This window comes from Coloeus monedula, assembly GCF_965178545.1.
Source record: "Coloeus monedula genome assembly, chromosome: 2".
NCBI classification, from domain to species: domain Eukaryota; kingdom Metazoa; phylum Chordata; class Aves; order Passeriformes; family Corvidae; genus Coloeus; species Coloeus monedula.
The window spans coordinates 100967959-100982006 of record NC_138782.1 but is presented as its reverse complement, the minus strand read 5'-3'; the positions used below and the strand labels follow the sequence as shown (position 1 = coordinate 100982006).

The 14048-nt window shown below is 36.6% G+C and overlaps 1 protein-coding gene across 1 annotated transcript in view; it reads right to left on the bottom strand.

Annotated features, from left to right (window-relative positions):
- Positions 1 to 14048, bottom strand: part of SNTG2 (syntrophin gamma 2) — a gene marked incomplete at both ends in the record, with an annotated part of 228706 nt that overhangs the window by 131927 nt on the left and 82731 nt on the right. The window contains one exon of the mRNA XM_082302591.1: positions 1483 to 1620. Within this exon, the coding sequence (XP_082158717.1) occupies positions 1483 to 1620 (138 nt within the window). The remainder of the gene's footprint in view (positions 1 to 1482; positions 1621 to 14048) is intronic.

Genomic DNA, 14048 nt, shown 5'->3' with positions numbered 1-14048 from the left:
GTATTTTCTCAGATGCAACTAGCTTGTGTTGATTCAATCAAGAAGTAACCTAGGACTATGTAAGATGGAATTTTGATTATTTTTCTGTGAGATTCATACATAAGGCATTTAAACACCATTGAGTCCACAGCAATCATGTATAATTATGTGTACAGACACTATATACTGAAGTCTCATTATATTTTACTATGACTCTTAGAACTAGTTTGCATACAACTTATCAGCATTACCAGCAATGTCTGGTAAAAAAAAAAACCTGTGTTTTTTCATGCTTCCCAGTGAAGCAGAAAGTATATGCAAAGCTGATGAATGAGGCTTATATTAATCTCAGCAAACCAACCAGAAGTGGACATGCCTGTCACCGATCAACCTTTTTGAACATTTTAAAGAGCAAGTCATGTTCCACAGAATTCCATGGAAAAGTACATAATGTTTCAAACTGCTAAAAGCTATTTAAAATCATTTTATGTGAGATATTAATTTATATAAATACTGCAGAAGGAATGAAATATTCACTTACTATATATGCAGACTCTCTCTCTCTAACGTACTCACATATACACGCAAAATACCCATTATATACTTCTTTTGCTTCTAATTCTTAGAAGAGTATCACAAATTCACTTGATGTCCTCAAATGCCTAATTTTAAGTTTACATGACACATGCAATACAGCAAGGAGAAGAAACACTCTCCCTTGGGCCCCTCTGAGGAGACTGACACGAACTCTGCACTCTAAGAAACACCAACAAAGCTAATGAAATTTATTTTACTCAGTAAATTTAAGTATAGGTATTCCAAATTCAGGAAGAACACTGTTTATACGAAGAAATGAAATAAATTACTTAATCTAGACACCCTTTCTGTATTGCTTATGCAAACTGTCACTAGTTTATCTTGTGACATTATCAAATGGTCACACAGAAGATTCCTCTATAGCTTAGAGGCACCACAGGCTTTGAAAAAGCCTGAATTTTGGGTAAAAAAAAGCACCACATACATGCTGGCACTGATCAAGCTCCATCTGTGCCTGAAAGAGAATTACAGTGAAATAAGTGCCTGTCAAGTGTTCTCTCAGTCAGCTCAATGCCCTTGAACAGACATCCTGTCTGATACACAAATGAAGAAAACTTCGGTGTATTAGTTTACTCTTCAAATGCTTTCACTGGGAAACACTTTTTCCTTTTCTCTCTTAATTTAATGGCTCACCAGTACTTGGTGGAAGAATGTTTTAATTTTGGTATTTATAGACATTTTTGCTTCTGTTAAGATTTTAAATATCATAATAAAGTATGTATAGCAGTGGTCAAAAATGCAGGTTTTACATTCATGAATGTAGGTATGCACAGAAGACTCAACAACTGATAATTACATGTATTTCTATCACCCTCTAAAATCTCTTGCATTCCAATACAATAAGGAGACCTCTGCAGAAGACATTTAAGTGCACATTCAAAAGCACAGAGATATAGAAGCACTTACATTTGCACTGTGATCACTTCCACTAACACAGACGACATCTTGTTTTTGAATTGTTAATACCTCTTTTGTAAGCTTCAGTCGGATGTCATAAGCATTTTCAGATACTTCATCATACAACAATGCAATACCAGTTTTAGTCTGCAAAAAAGCAAGGCATACACAAAAAATTTAAGAATATAAACATTTCATAATGGTGAATAACAAGCTCTATCTCATTCAATACATAAAAAGCATACAAATGAGCATTATTTACAGAAAGCGGAAAACTGGTCTGCTTTTCAGTCTTCAAATGGATTAGACATAAAAAGCCTCTTTTGCACTGGAAAATACAGGCTAAGTGGTCTTTGAAGTAGACATTAATATGCAAAGAGTAAAAAAAAAATTACAAAAATATCTCCATTGTACTGTTCCACAAAGGAGTGCTGCCAATTAATGATGTCCTATTTGATTTTAATTATACAAAGACTTAAGAAACTGTATTAGAAACAGATAGGTATGTATAAATGTATGTGGACACATTTTCCACTTTCAGCAAGAAGTGGGGAAGTGAAATATTGTTCCTGTCTTAAAGATGGTCTTTCCACTCTGGCAGAAAAAGAACTTTACTCTTCATAAAAGTTGCTGAGATACAGAGTTCTGTTACAGTAGAAAACTATGTTTTCACACTGTAAAATACACAATTAAACACAGTTGTTACAGAATTCATTTTGTTTAGGTCAAGATGGACATATATTTCTTAAGTCACATCATCACTTGACTAATAACTAGTAAACTCTAGGATAGTCAAGTATTTGGTATAAACAATGTTTTCTCCATGAGTAGTAGAAAAGAAAATTTATTTTAATTTCTTGTTTATTTACTTAAATTTTCCATTAATATTCAGTCAGATATTGCCTTAAACAAAAACTGTGGTATTAGGAAAGTTTACAGCTATTTGTTAAGATATGCAGACAAATGAAATTTCAGATCTTTACATTCACTGCACAGAAGACAAAAACACCTGTTCTGAAATGAGTGATCATATTTAAAAGTAGTATTTATTAATTTATAATGTATATAACAGCATCATCACAACAGTGCTCTTTATGCAAGTGAAGAAAAATCAAGCATGACTTAAGTTTTAGCTGCAGTATTTGTTTTTAAAAGAAGATTTAAAAGTAAGTTGTTCATTTATGTTTTCTTAAATAGTAGAATGTATAAAGAACAAAGTAATGGAGTTAAAAAAGAAAGATGTCCTGTGTACTGAATGAAAGCTCGAGGGATTTTAAAATAAAATTAAACATGAAACATTAGCTCCATAACATTTCCATTTCTACAGAAACAGGGAGAAAGGTCTGTGGTGATTGTCAATAAAACCTTTCAGTCTTTAAAAGCAGGATTAGCTTAAGCTTAAGGCACTTACATTTGGTGTAGCTCTATGCAGCAACTGAGTCAAAACCTCCCTTACAGCAGAAATAGAAAATGCAGCCGACAACAATTAAATTTATTCGGAATTATATATACAGCAGTTGCTCAGGTGAATTGTTCATGTAGTTCAGCTATTCCTGGGCTCAAAACAATTGTCCCCATGTAGGTCACTTCTGCCATTTAAGACACTGAGATATCCTAATACCTCTGAGCATGTAAAGCTGTCACAGGCTTTTTAGGATACTCAGGTCCTTTTCTAGCTGGAGGCAAGATCAGACTTCCATGTTTATAATACAAACATTGTTCATGTCAGCAGACATCCACATGTAGGTATCTTCAGTTTGTAATGGATGTCACAAAAGATTTACAGTGCAGAAATCACAGAACAGCTTGGGCTGGCAGGGACCTTAAAGATCATCTACTTCCAACACCCCTGCCATAGGCAGGGACACCTTCCACTAGACCAGGTTGCTAGAGTCCAACCTGGTCTTGAACTCTTCCAGGAATGGGACATCCACAACTTCTTTGGGCAACTTGTTCCAGTGCCTCACTACCTTCATACTGAAAAATTTCTTTCTAATATGTAACTTAAAACCTATGCTCATTCAGTTTAAAGCTGTTCTGCCCTGTCCCATCACATACCCTTGTACAAGTCCCTCTTCAGCTTTCTTGAAGGCCCCCTTTAGATACTGGCAGGCTGCTCTAAGGTCTTCCTGGAGCCTTCTCTTTCCCAGACTGAAAAACCCTGATTCTCTCAGCCTGTTTTTGCATGAGAAACCCACATCTAAGACAGCTGTTTAGTAACTGTCAAAGCAGCGGTGAAGCAACAGACACCTCCAAAACATGACTCTATCTGATCTCTTTTATACATCTATCTAAAAGAGAACAAGTGAGTCATAGCTCTACTTTGAGTTATAAGGTAAATATAAATAACAACTCAAATATAAGTGTCTAATTGTGGGCAGGCATATCTATTCAGTGTTTGCTGGGTATGTCTAAGGGAAATAAAGTTCAGTGATGTAGAAAGGCTTTATACTTGTATAAAGCCTTAATCATTCTCACTTGTTTGGAATCTAGCATTTCTTTATTTTTCAAAGATTTTGAGTCTTTTCACATTTGCAGCATGTGTGAATATCTTATCAATACATTTTTTGTGAATGACAACATATGAAAACTATGCCAGTACCATCTGCCTAAAAGCCATGATGCCAGCAGGAAGTATTTCCAAACAGTAGAACTACAGCCTTGAAAAAGCACTGTCCCTGAATTTTGCTGTTGTTCAGATGTTGTCTGAACCTGTCTGAACCAGATGTCCCACCTGGGCTGGTGACCACTGTGTTACTTTTGCTGTGTACCAGAGCATGCTTTATAGAAACACTGGAAGAACAAAGCTCTGGAGCACTCTTTATACAGCCTACACTCAGAACAATTCTCTGGCTAGATATTGTTACATATGTTTAGAAGAAACACAAAGAAAATAACTCTGAACTTTCATTTGTAACAGATGATCAGGTAACAGATGAAATTTGCAGAGTGACCTATTAAATAGTTTAGCATTTTCCATCACACTATTTCAACTGAAGTCCCACTGAAGCTCATCTCTTACTATTAAAAATCCAATACCTACATTACACTTCATCCAACTCCTGACACGATCCAAGATGATGAGCAGCAATACCTTATTTGCTTTCAGAATCAATAAGATTAATCTGGATTTCTCTCAGCCTTACAAGTCAGCTTTTTTTAGACCATTATAAATGGCTTTGAATCAGAGTTCAGCACATTCCCTTGTTCTCTCTTTGTGTTAAAGAGATGGCATACATAACGCAAGCAGGCAAATCCCAGTCAAGACAAAAGGTTTCTTCAAACAAGAATCTTTAAATGAGAATTTAGTCTTTGCATGTATACTTACATCCCACATTTTAACTAGCTATGTTCATCTCGATTTCTTATTTAAACACTGGCTATACAGTAGCCATTCTAGGTAACTGGTATCAAAAACTGAGAAGCAAAAAGTTAAAATAACTCCCCAAAATGATACAGTATTGCTAGAGGTCATATGTTTTGTAATGAAAAGCATGCAGAAAGTTCATAGGGAGTCATATCTCAATAGGGTTACATTGAGAGGTAGGGGAATATAAACTTAAATTCACTTGGGCAGAAGAAGAAATTAAATGTTGATTTTCTTATCTCTGACAGTTTTCTAGACACTGGCTTCAGGAAGAGGAGTGTGTGGGTGTCCATGTACATGTTCACTATGTGGTGGGAGGAAGAGAAAAGGAGATCAGTAGTATAAGCATCACAGTAGCTGTGACTTTTAAGAAAGCATAGACACTGCTCTGTTTTTGAAAAAAAGAAAAAAACCACTGAAACGTACTTTCTCAAACCAGCTCAAAACCTGTCAATACCACAGAAAACATTCCTCTGTAGAGGAAGCTAGAATGGCAGATGAATCGTTTTATCAGTTTTATTGTTGACTACTTAAGAAGGTCCCTAGCCAGTGTACTTGCTTTAAAGCACTCCCTGTTCAGAGTAATGTTTTAGGACCCTACTCAAAAGAGCCACGACTCTTTCAATGTGCTGTATCTGCAGTCTAAAGCTCACAGCTGCAAATTCTGTTTCAAAGTAGGCATCTCTACAACAAACTTCGGTCTTACTGGCATAAAATACTTGTCTTTACTGCTGTAAGTTTTATTTTGAAATAGCTTGCAAAAAAATTCCTCTGAGCTACATTGGTTCTCCAGCAGAAAACACCATTTGCTGATCTTCATCCTTAATAAAGATATCCATAGCTTCAAGGGTACTGCAGTTCAATTTTTATCTGCTGAAGTTAATTCATAAATGACCTTTCTTTACTTATAAATAAAATTCTTTAAGCACTATATCTGAACTTTTTTTGGCACTGAAATGCCACATTGTATTTCCAGACTAATATTTTATCAGCAACATTTACACCTCACAGGTCGAGTGATAAAATTCTCTAATCCAACTTCTTTTTTTTAAATGAAATTATCTCTGTTGAAATTACATATCTGTGGCATACTTATGGTTGGAACACTTGCTGAGGACACATAAGAACTGGAGTCACTGATTTTTATCCTACATCACTTAAGATTAGGAAGAAGGAGAACTTCAAGCAGTCCCACATAGTGCCCTGAGCACTAAGTTACAGCAGGCTCAAACCTACTCTCTCTTTCACAACTGGTTTGACATTTTCTACACCAAATTTCCTATCATGATCAAAAGAGAAAGATACTTTCTCAGAGAATGACAGAATTTAAATTTAAAATACCCTTGACTAACATAAAAAGATTTAATATGGTATGAAAGATAAAGGAAAAAAAAAAGCGCAAGGTGTTACACTATAGGAAGAACAGTCATCTTTATGGAAGAAGAAAAGCTTTTTTTCACCATTTCTTAAAGAATGGAAACAGATATGTAGCAGTGAGGACTGGCAGAATAATATGGGCATCAATATTTTGTTGTTACAATAAAGGCAAACACGTGCTTTCTTCACATTCTTTTCCACTGATTTACTTTTTCACAATATTACAAGACAGTATCTAAAAGTGCAAACAAAAGTACAGTTCTATAGCTGGGTAGTAGAGAAGGTTCCTTAAACACTACTGAATGTTGAGGGAGCAAAATTTAATGCCCAGGAAGTAATCCATCACCAGTGTTGCATAAAATACATCTTAGTATATTGTTTCCTTTTATACAGTATTATGTCAGTGTTGTTTCATGGCTGCACTGCATCAAAGAGGTAATGAGCTGAAAAGGGTCATGAGAAAAACAAAAAAATTAGAAGTGGTCAGAGATCTGTAAAATAGGATGTGTAAGTAATTCAAGACAAATTCAGCTGTTTAGTCTAAAGACAGCATATAAGAGAACACAGTGACAGTTTTAAGTACTTTAAAATCTATTACAAAGACAAATAGAGCAATCAGGAAAGAAAATAATTCAGAGATCTCCTCCTTTGAACATATTCCGGTTACAAGGAAATGGAAGTCCTTGAACAGATTGCTTGGATAAATTATGGACATCCATTGCTAATAGATTCTGAGAGAAAACTGAACAAACATCTGCCCAAATGGTACCGGTATTAACCCTCTCACAGGGCGAAATCCCAGAAAAGAAAATCTCTCTTAGATCTATTTCATGCTAATATTCAAAATCATGTGACTTTTTATGACTGAGTATCTTCATACAAGCAAAGCCTTACTGGCTTTACAAGGACACCTGGACTGAACAACTTGCAACTGCCATAGGATGGGTGAAAAATAACCATTAAGGCCTGAAGAAGTTTATCACTTAGGGACCTTGCAGATGGATGAGTGACATTTACAACAAACTTTGTAAATAATCATAATTTTCATAGCACTTAATCTGAAAGATGACTGTACCCTAAGAATAAATGTACCCATGTCTTTAATGATGAAAAGATAATTCCAGGCTTAGGGGACCTTGAGTAAGAACACAAATACACACTTTTCAATGGACCAACATGAGACAAATGGGTAAAGGTAGTAGATAGCAAGAGTGGTAACACATCTGTGGAACACAGAGAATCCATGATTCCATTAGCACCACAAACACACAAAGAACCATTCAGTACAACTAAAAGCAGACAGAAATAAATTATAACTTTCTGAAATCAGTTACATAGAGCTCCCTTACAGAGTATGTTTTTTCCTGTAATTACACATGGAGTTGTCCTTATTCTCAGCTTTAAAATACTACAACTTTTACATCTAATTACACTGTTTCACAAATGCAGAGACAAAAATACTTAACCTCAATACTCTTTCCTTTAAGAAATTCTGACTATAATGGTAATGAAGCCCTTAAACAGACTATTTGGAGGATAGGTTATAGTTCCCTGATACTATGAGGGTGAGGGGTTCTGTGAACAAGTCAGAAGAAGCATCTCGAAAAATGTTGTGGAGAACAAAATGGTATGGATTTGTTGCATATCTCAGAGTAGTTCCAGACTCATTGTACCATCACATGTTGGAAGGGATCTGGAAAGGTTTGAAGCCCAACCTCAAAGCAAGGCAATTCTGTGACCAGACCAGCTGAAAGCCTCCAAGAATGGAGGCTGCTCCCCACTGGTGGGCAACCAGCTCCACTGCTTGACTGTCCTCATGAGGAAAGGCTTTTCATTGTGTCCCATTTCAAGTTCCACGTGCTGTCTCCTGTCCACCCAGACACCATTACAAAGAGCCTGGTTCCATCTTCTTGATCTCCTCATTGACATGGAAAGGCTGCGTTTAGGTCCTGATGAAGCTGTCTCAAGGCTGAACAAGCCCAGCTCCCTCACAGGGAAAGGTGCCTCCACCTCCAGTAAGCTTGGTGGCTTCACAATGAACTTTCTCTACGTTATCAATGTCTTTTTTGTACTGGGGAAATCCAAACTGCACACAGTATTCAAGATACAGTCTAATGAGCACTGGGTAGAGAGGGATAACCCCTTCCCTTGATCTCCTGGTTGTGCTCCTCCTCACACAGCTCAGGATAATGTTCACTTATCTGAGCCTTGTACCTGCGCCAGTGTCACTGCTGGCTCAGGTACAACTCACTGCTCATCAGGACTCCCCAAGACTCTTCATAAGAGCTCTCCACAGGTAGGCCCCACTCTGTATCTCTGCCAGGGGCTCTTCGTTCCCAGGTGCAGGATGTGGCACTTGTTGGATTTTATGAGTTTAGTTCATTAATTTCTTGAATTTCTGGCAGTCTGTTTGTTAGCCTGCCTAGGTGTCTATCAATGGTGTACTGACTGCACCCTCCAGTTTAGTGTCATCAGCAAATCTGAAATCCACGCCCTCTGTGCTCTCTTCCAGGTCACTGACAAAGATGTTAAAGAAGATGGGTCACAGGATAGGTATCTGAAAAACACCACTTGCCACAGGAATCCAGACAGAGGATACCTCATTAACCATTACCCCCAGACTGAGTATCCAAGCAGTTGTCTACCCACCCATCCAGATGGAGGCTATGGCAACAACATAGCAAACAAACATTTATTTCCTTACACTAAAATACTACTAATACCAGTAACAATGTTAATAACAAAACTGATTCTTTGTTTTAAAACATAAATGCATAAAACACATGTTAATTTAAAAAAAAAATCAGGAAAAAATCATCATGCTTACTGTCACTATAGGTAAAAATGTCAGAATATGATATAGAAAATATCTGGATGAGAGCAGTATCAGTATTTTCTGCTCTATCTACTGCCCTATCTCACCAGTATTACGACCATCCAATTCCCATGTACAGAAGGATGCAGCAATGCCCTTACATCCATTAGGCCCAGCAGTCCTACTCACCCCATCTCAGAGTCCAAAGGCCAGGACACACCTACAGTCATGGCAGGGGCCACAACCCCCCTTTCACACCCTCCACATTCAGGCACACATGTAGTCCACCAGCAGCTGCTTCTGCCTCCCTTCCCAAAAGAGAAGCACTGCAGCTGGGAAACAGCACCAACACCAGCACCGCTGCAGATGATTAAACTTGTGGCCCCTCCAGTGGTCCAGCCATTACACTGCTGCTCATGTCTGAGGGGAAATATTTTAAAGTGGCTTAAAGGGAAATATTTGAAATTAAGATAAAACCAAGTTAAGTCTAAATTTCATTCCAGTTGGAAAGAACCTGCCAATGTTAATTTTTAACACTTAATTATTTTTAGTATCACAAAATCAACAAAACCCCACCTTTTAAATTAGAATAATATACAATCAAACTGACCTTGATGCCACAATGATTTTTTGCCTTTTCTTTTATACCCCTTTTATATACCTTTTTACAGCTTTTTGTATTCTTAGTGCTTTTTAGCCTACATTCTTGGACTTATTTTGTTAAGTTAGGAGACTAAACACCTTAGAAGCCCCAGACAACAAAGTCCTCTCCAGAACACATTTTGTAAACTGAGCTAGGACCATCCTGGGGAAGGTTCCTCGGGGAGGGGGGCTCACTTGAGCCTCTCACTGGGGAATCTTTGATAGATATGCTAATTAGTAAAACCTATTATGTTATACCTGATCTATTGCGGGTGTGCATTGTGGTGTGCATTTTGGCACATTCCACCTGGACGTGGTGCACCTAAGGATCCTTAAAATAAATACTGAGGTAAAACCCCTTTTTTTCCTTCTAACCGTGTTTGATTCTTAAGACCAAGAAAAGGCATCAACCTAATAGCTACCTAATTTTTATGATGTACTTGGAACACACACAGCTTCTTTTAGCTCCTATTCAAAGCAAGCACACCCACAAGCCAAATGGACAGAAAATTACAGAAAAAACCACAACTGCTTTATAGCCTCAGTAAGAAGCTAGTAAGAGTACTTATTTTTGTCATACCATTTTTCAAGACTGATATTAGATCATGCATTTTTATTAGAGCCGTAACTCCATTTCATAGTTTCATAATGTTCACAATCGTTCTCAGGGAAGAAAATCACAAATTTCTGATAACTCTTTTCACAAAAGTGATTTACATTCACCATAAAGCCAGTGGAATATTATATGACGGACATCATTGATTCTCGTGTAAGTCAATTAAGACTAAAGGTACTGAATTAAAATGTACTGCAAATTTTAAATGCTCTCTTTGATAAGAATCAGCATCAGAAATAAAGATGATCAAAACCAGATATTTAAGAAATATTTGAGTGAATTTTTCCCAAATACATTGATTACATCTGAAATATGCACTTTCAATATTACTATTTTCATAAAAATTCTTTTTTTCTTTTTAAATCTGCATTTATTAATAACAGTATTATGGACTGACATTTCAATACACACAGTTGTAAAAGGTCTATTACCATTACAAGTTTTTAGAAGATCTTTACTGCAGCATGGCAATATCACTTTCTAACAACTCAGAACAGAGTTTTTATTAAATTTTCAAGGTAACAGAAGTTTGAAAAGATGCTCTCAATATACAAAATCTAACAGTCTATTTTGCTGCTTACATCACAGCCAACCCAACAGTCAAAATAGCCTTAGGGATATATATCTGTTAATGACATCAGCCTTGCAAGAAAAGTGATTAATAGCTGGCTCACAATATCTGTGATCCTAATCAGTAAGCACTAATATCTTGTTTGATTACTGCAAGCTCAGTATGTCATGAGCTAATTAGATATGATTGATTGTTGTCATTCTCATGCACCTCTCAAAACATCAGACACAAATATTTGAATTCTGTACTGCACACTTGAAAAATAAACTTTCGGAAAGTCATGTCAGAATAAAAACTGCCTTCTTAAAAACTCTAACAAATGCTAATAGAGACACATGGTTAAATATGTTAAAATAGAAATTCTATCCCAGAAAACTGCCAAGGCTCAAACTATTAGAAAAATTGCCTACTTTTATTTTTATTTAGATAGTATCTTTAAGTAAATGGCTTAAGAATTTAAAACCTCAGAATATAAAGATTCTCCTATGCTTATGGAAGGTTCCTACCAGTCAAACAAGAAAGCATAAATTTCACACTTCAAACTAAACCACTTAGCAATTGTTGGAAAAACCCACAACATTCCCTTAGGAGATTAATTAAATAACAGATTATCAGAAAATTAATGTGATTATTTCTATTGCTGATACCATGTATCTTACCCTGGTGGGGCTTCAGCTGATTAATAAATATTCCTGTATTCCTGAGAGCATAAGAAAAAAACCTCACCCACTTTCTTAACCTAGAATAACCAAGTAAGGGCAACATAAAGGCATCACTTTTTTTAATAGCAGATTTTGATTCATCCTGCTCTTGCTATCCTTCCCCTTCAGACTGGTACAGGTCCACCACATTCATTCTTTTTCAAGCTTTTGCATAAAATTGTTGGGGTTTTTTTTATCTATTAAACTGTTGTGTTACTCTGCCAAAACCAAGAAGAAAGCTATATCGAACTGCTTAATTTCTGAATAAGGCGGAAAAGAACTAGGTCCAACTAGGAAAAAAGTACTAAAGCTTTCTGCAGAAGACAAAAACAAAACAAACAAAACAAGAGCAAAATAATAATAAATAACCAGTTTCAAGATCTTAAGCAGTTACCTTCAGAAACTGGAGGTATATAAAGAAAACAGCATAGAAGAAAAAGGAAACCTAGGAGCAACTGAAGGGTCTTTGCAAAACCCAGTAATTGAAGAAAAACTGCAGGTAATTTAAGTACTGAAAATTCAAAGATTTATCTGAATTCAGACTTCAGACAAAGATTTCTTAAGATGGAGAATATGTATTCTAAACGACGTTTCAAAAGCAAGAAGAAATATAATCAGAAATAGTAAGTGCAGATACAGATTCAGCTCTCATTTTAAAAACAATACATGGTCTAGGACAAATGAATATTTGTCCAGAATCCAAAGAAACTCCTATTTTTAAAGCATATACAGTCTAGTCTAATTACCATCAAGACAAACAAGAAGATCAGTACTTAGAAAAAAAATCTGGAACTGATGCTAAGTCTAATTTTGGCAGCTGCATATAAAACTTGTTTCATATCTTTCTCAGCTTCAGTAATTTGCTGGTTGACAACCAGCACATGCAACTGATTGAAACAAAAGCCCTGTAACCATGACTGAAGCCTATGGAGGTGCATTTACACATCTGCATGCATGTACCACAGAACAGAAATAAAACTAGGAAAGGAAACTAGGTAGGAAACAATCAAACATTTCTGAGTAAAAAGAATTCAAAAGTAAGATGCTTGACAAAAGAGTTGGACATTTCAACGGTTTTGATAAAATCTTGCCAAAAATCTGTATTTCACGGTGATAAATGTGCAGCAGAATTTACTTTTTATCCATAACCACCTGTCTGGTGTCATCTGTCCCTTAATGCCACAGACCACTGGACTGCCACAGCATTTGACTGACACCCCATGGAAAGTCTCATTAGCATAGGCTGGGGGTAAAGATGATCTGTACTGCAGACTATGGCAAAGGTGGCTGAACGGGCTCTGACTGGACTCATAGGTCAGCATGGCACAGTAAAGGCCTGGGCAGCACCTCTGCTGGGCCAGCAAGAGAGACAGAGTGAGAGGAGCAGGCAACCACGGGAGGAGCATCAGCTTCTCTGAGCATAGGTTGCAACAGCAGTGAGATAGGAAAAGAAAGCTTCTGCATAAAGTTAAGCAGCAGTCAGTGCTTAGCAGGGAAGAGCATTAAACAGAAGTCAGATGCCAAAGAGACACCAGAATGTGAAACTCAAGGACTTCAGGAAATCTTACGATAATCCTCCTGTCCCAGAAAGGTATTCACCAGAACAATACAAGCAAACTCCTATCACATGAGAAATGGCAGGAGAAAAGAATGGGAGTGAGGGGATTTATTTTAAGTTTGGAACACGGAACCAAAGAACTAAAACAGACACAGAAACAGACAAGAGCCCTGACAGTTAAAGGAAGAGAAGGCAGATATTTTAATTGTTGCTTTCCAGACAACATCAACAGAACCAGTACAATGGCAGAACTACTGTCAGGTTATCCTAGAAGTATTTCACAGCGGAAAGGCCACAGGAAGTAATGTCCACGAGTGCACTGGTATTTTGGTGATGAGACACTGAGAATACAAATTCCTTCGTTGTGTATATTTGAAGCATATTTATGAAAGTCCTGTGTTCAGAAAAGGTACATGAGCTTAAACACTATCAACCATCTCACAGTTTTATGCAAGTATAAAAGTAAAATCTGCAGGGTAAGAGACATGATGGCATTTTGTGAAGGAAAGCAGGAGTAGAGGTATGGATGTGAAAAGACAGAGTAGTTCTTGGTATAACAAAGCTTAGTTAGGGAAGAGGAAGAGAAGACTTAAAATAAGAACAGAAAACAGTAAGCATAATTAACAGTAATAAAAGGGAAAAAGATAAAAATGAAAGAAAATGAATATTTTAAAAAAAGGTAATTTCTATGTATGCTTAAGAAAAAGAGTAGCTGCCCACTAACACTATGTCTTGCAGGAATGATCACCTTAGGTTACTAATCTGTAAAATAATCCGACATATTAACTCTAGTCAGGGTATTAAAAATACTTGTGAAAAATCGAACAAAATTTACAAAAGCTGTGGCTATCCAACATTTGAAAGTGCAGCTAAACAAGAAGCCATAAAACAGCTGGTGGTAAACAGGATCCTGCCTGAGGTTTACCAC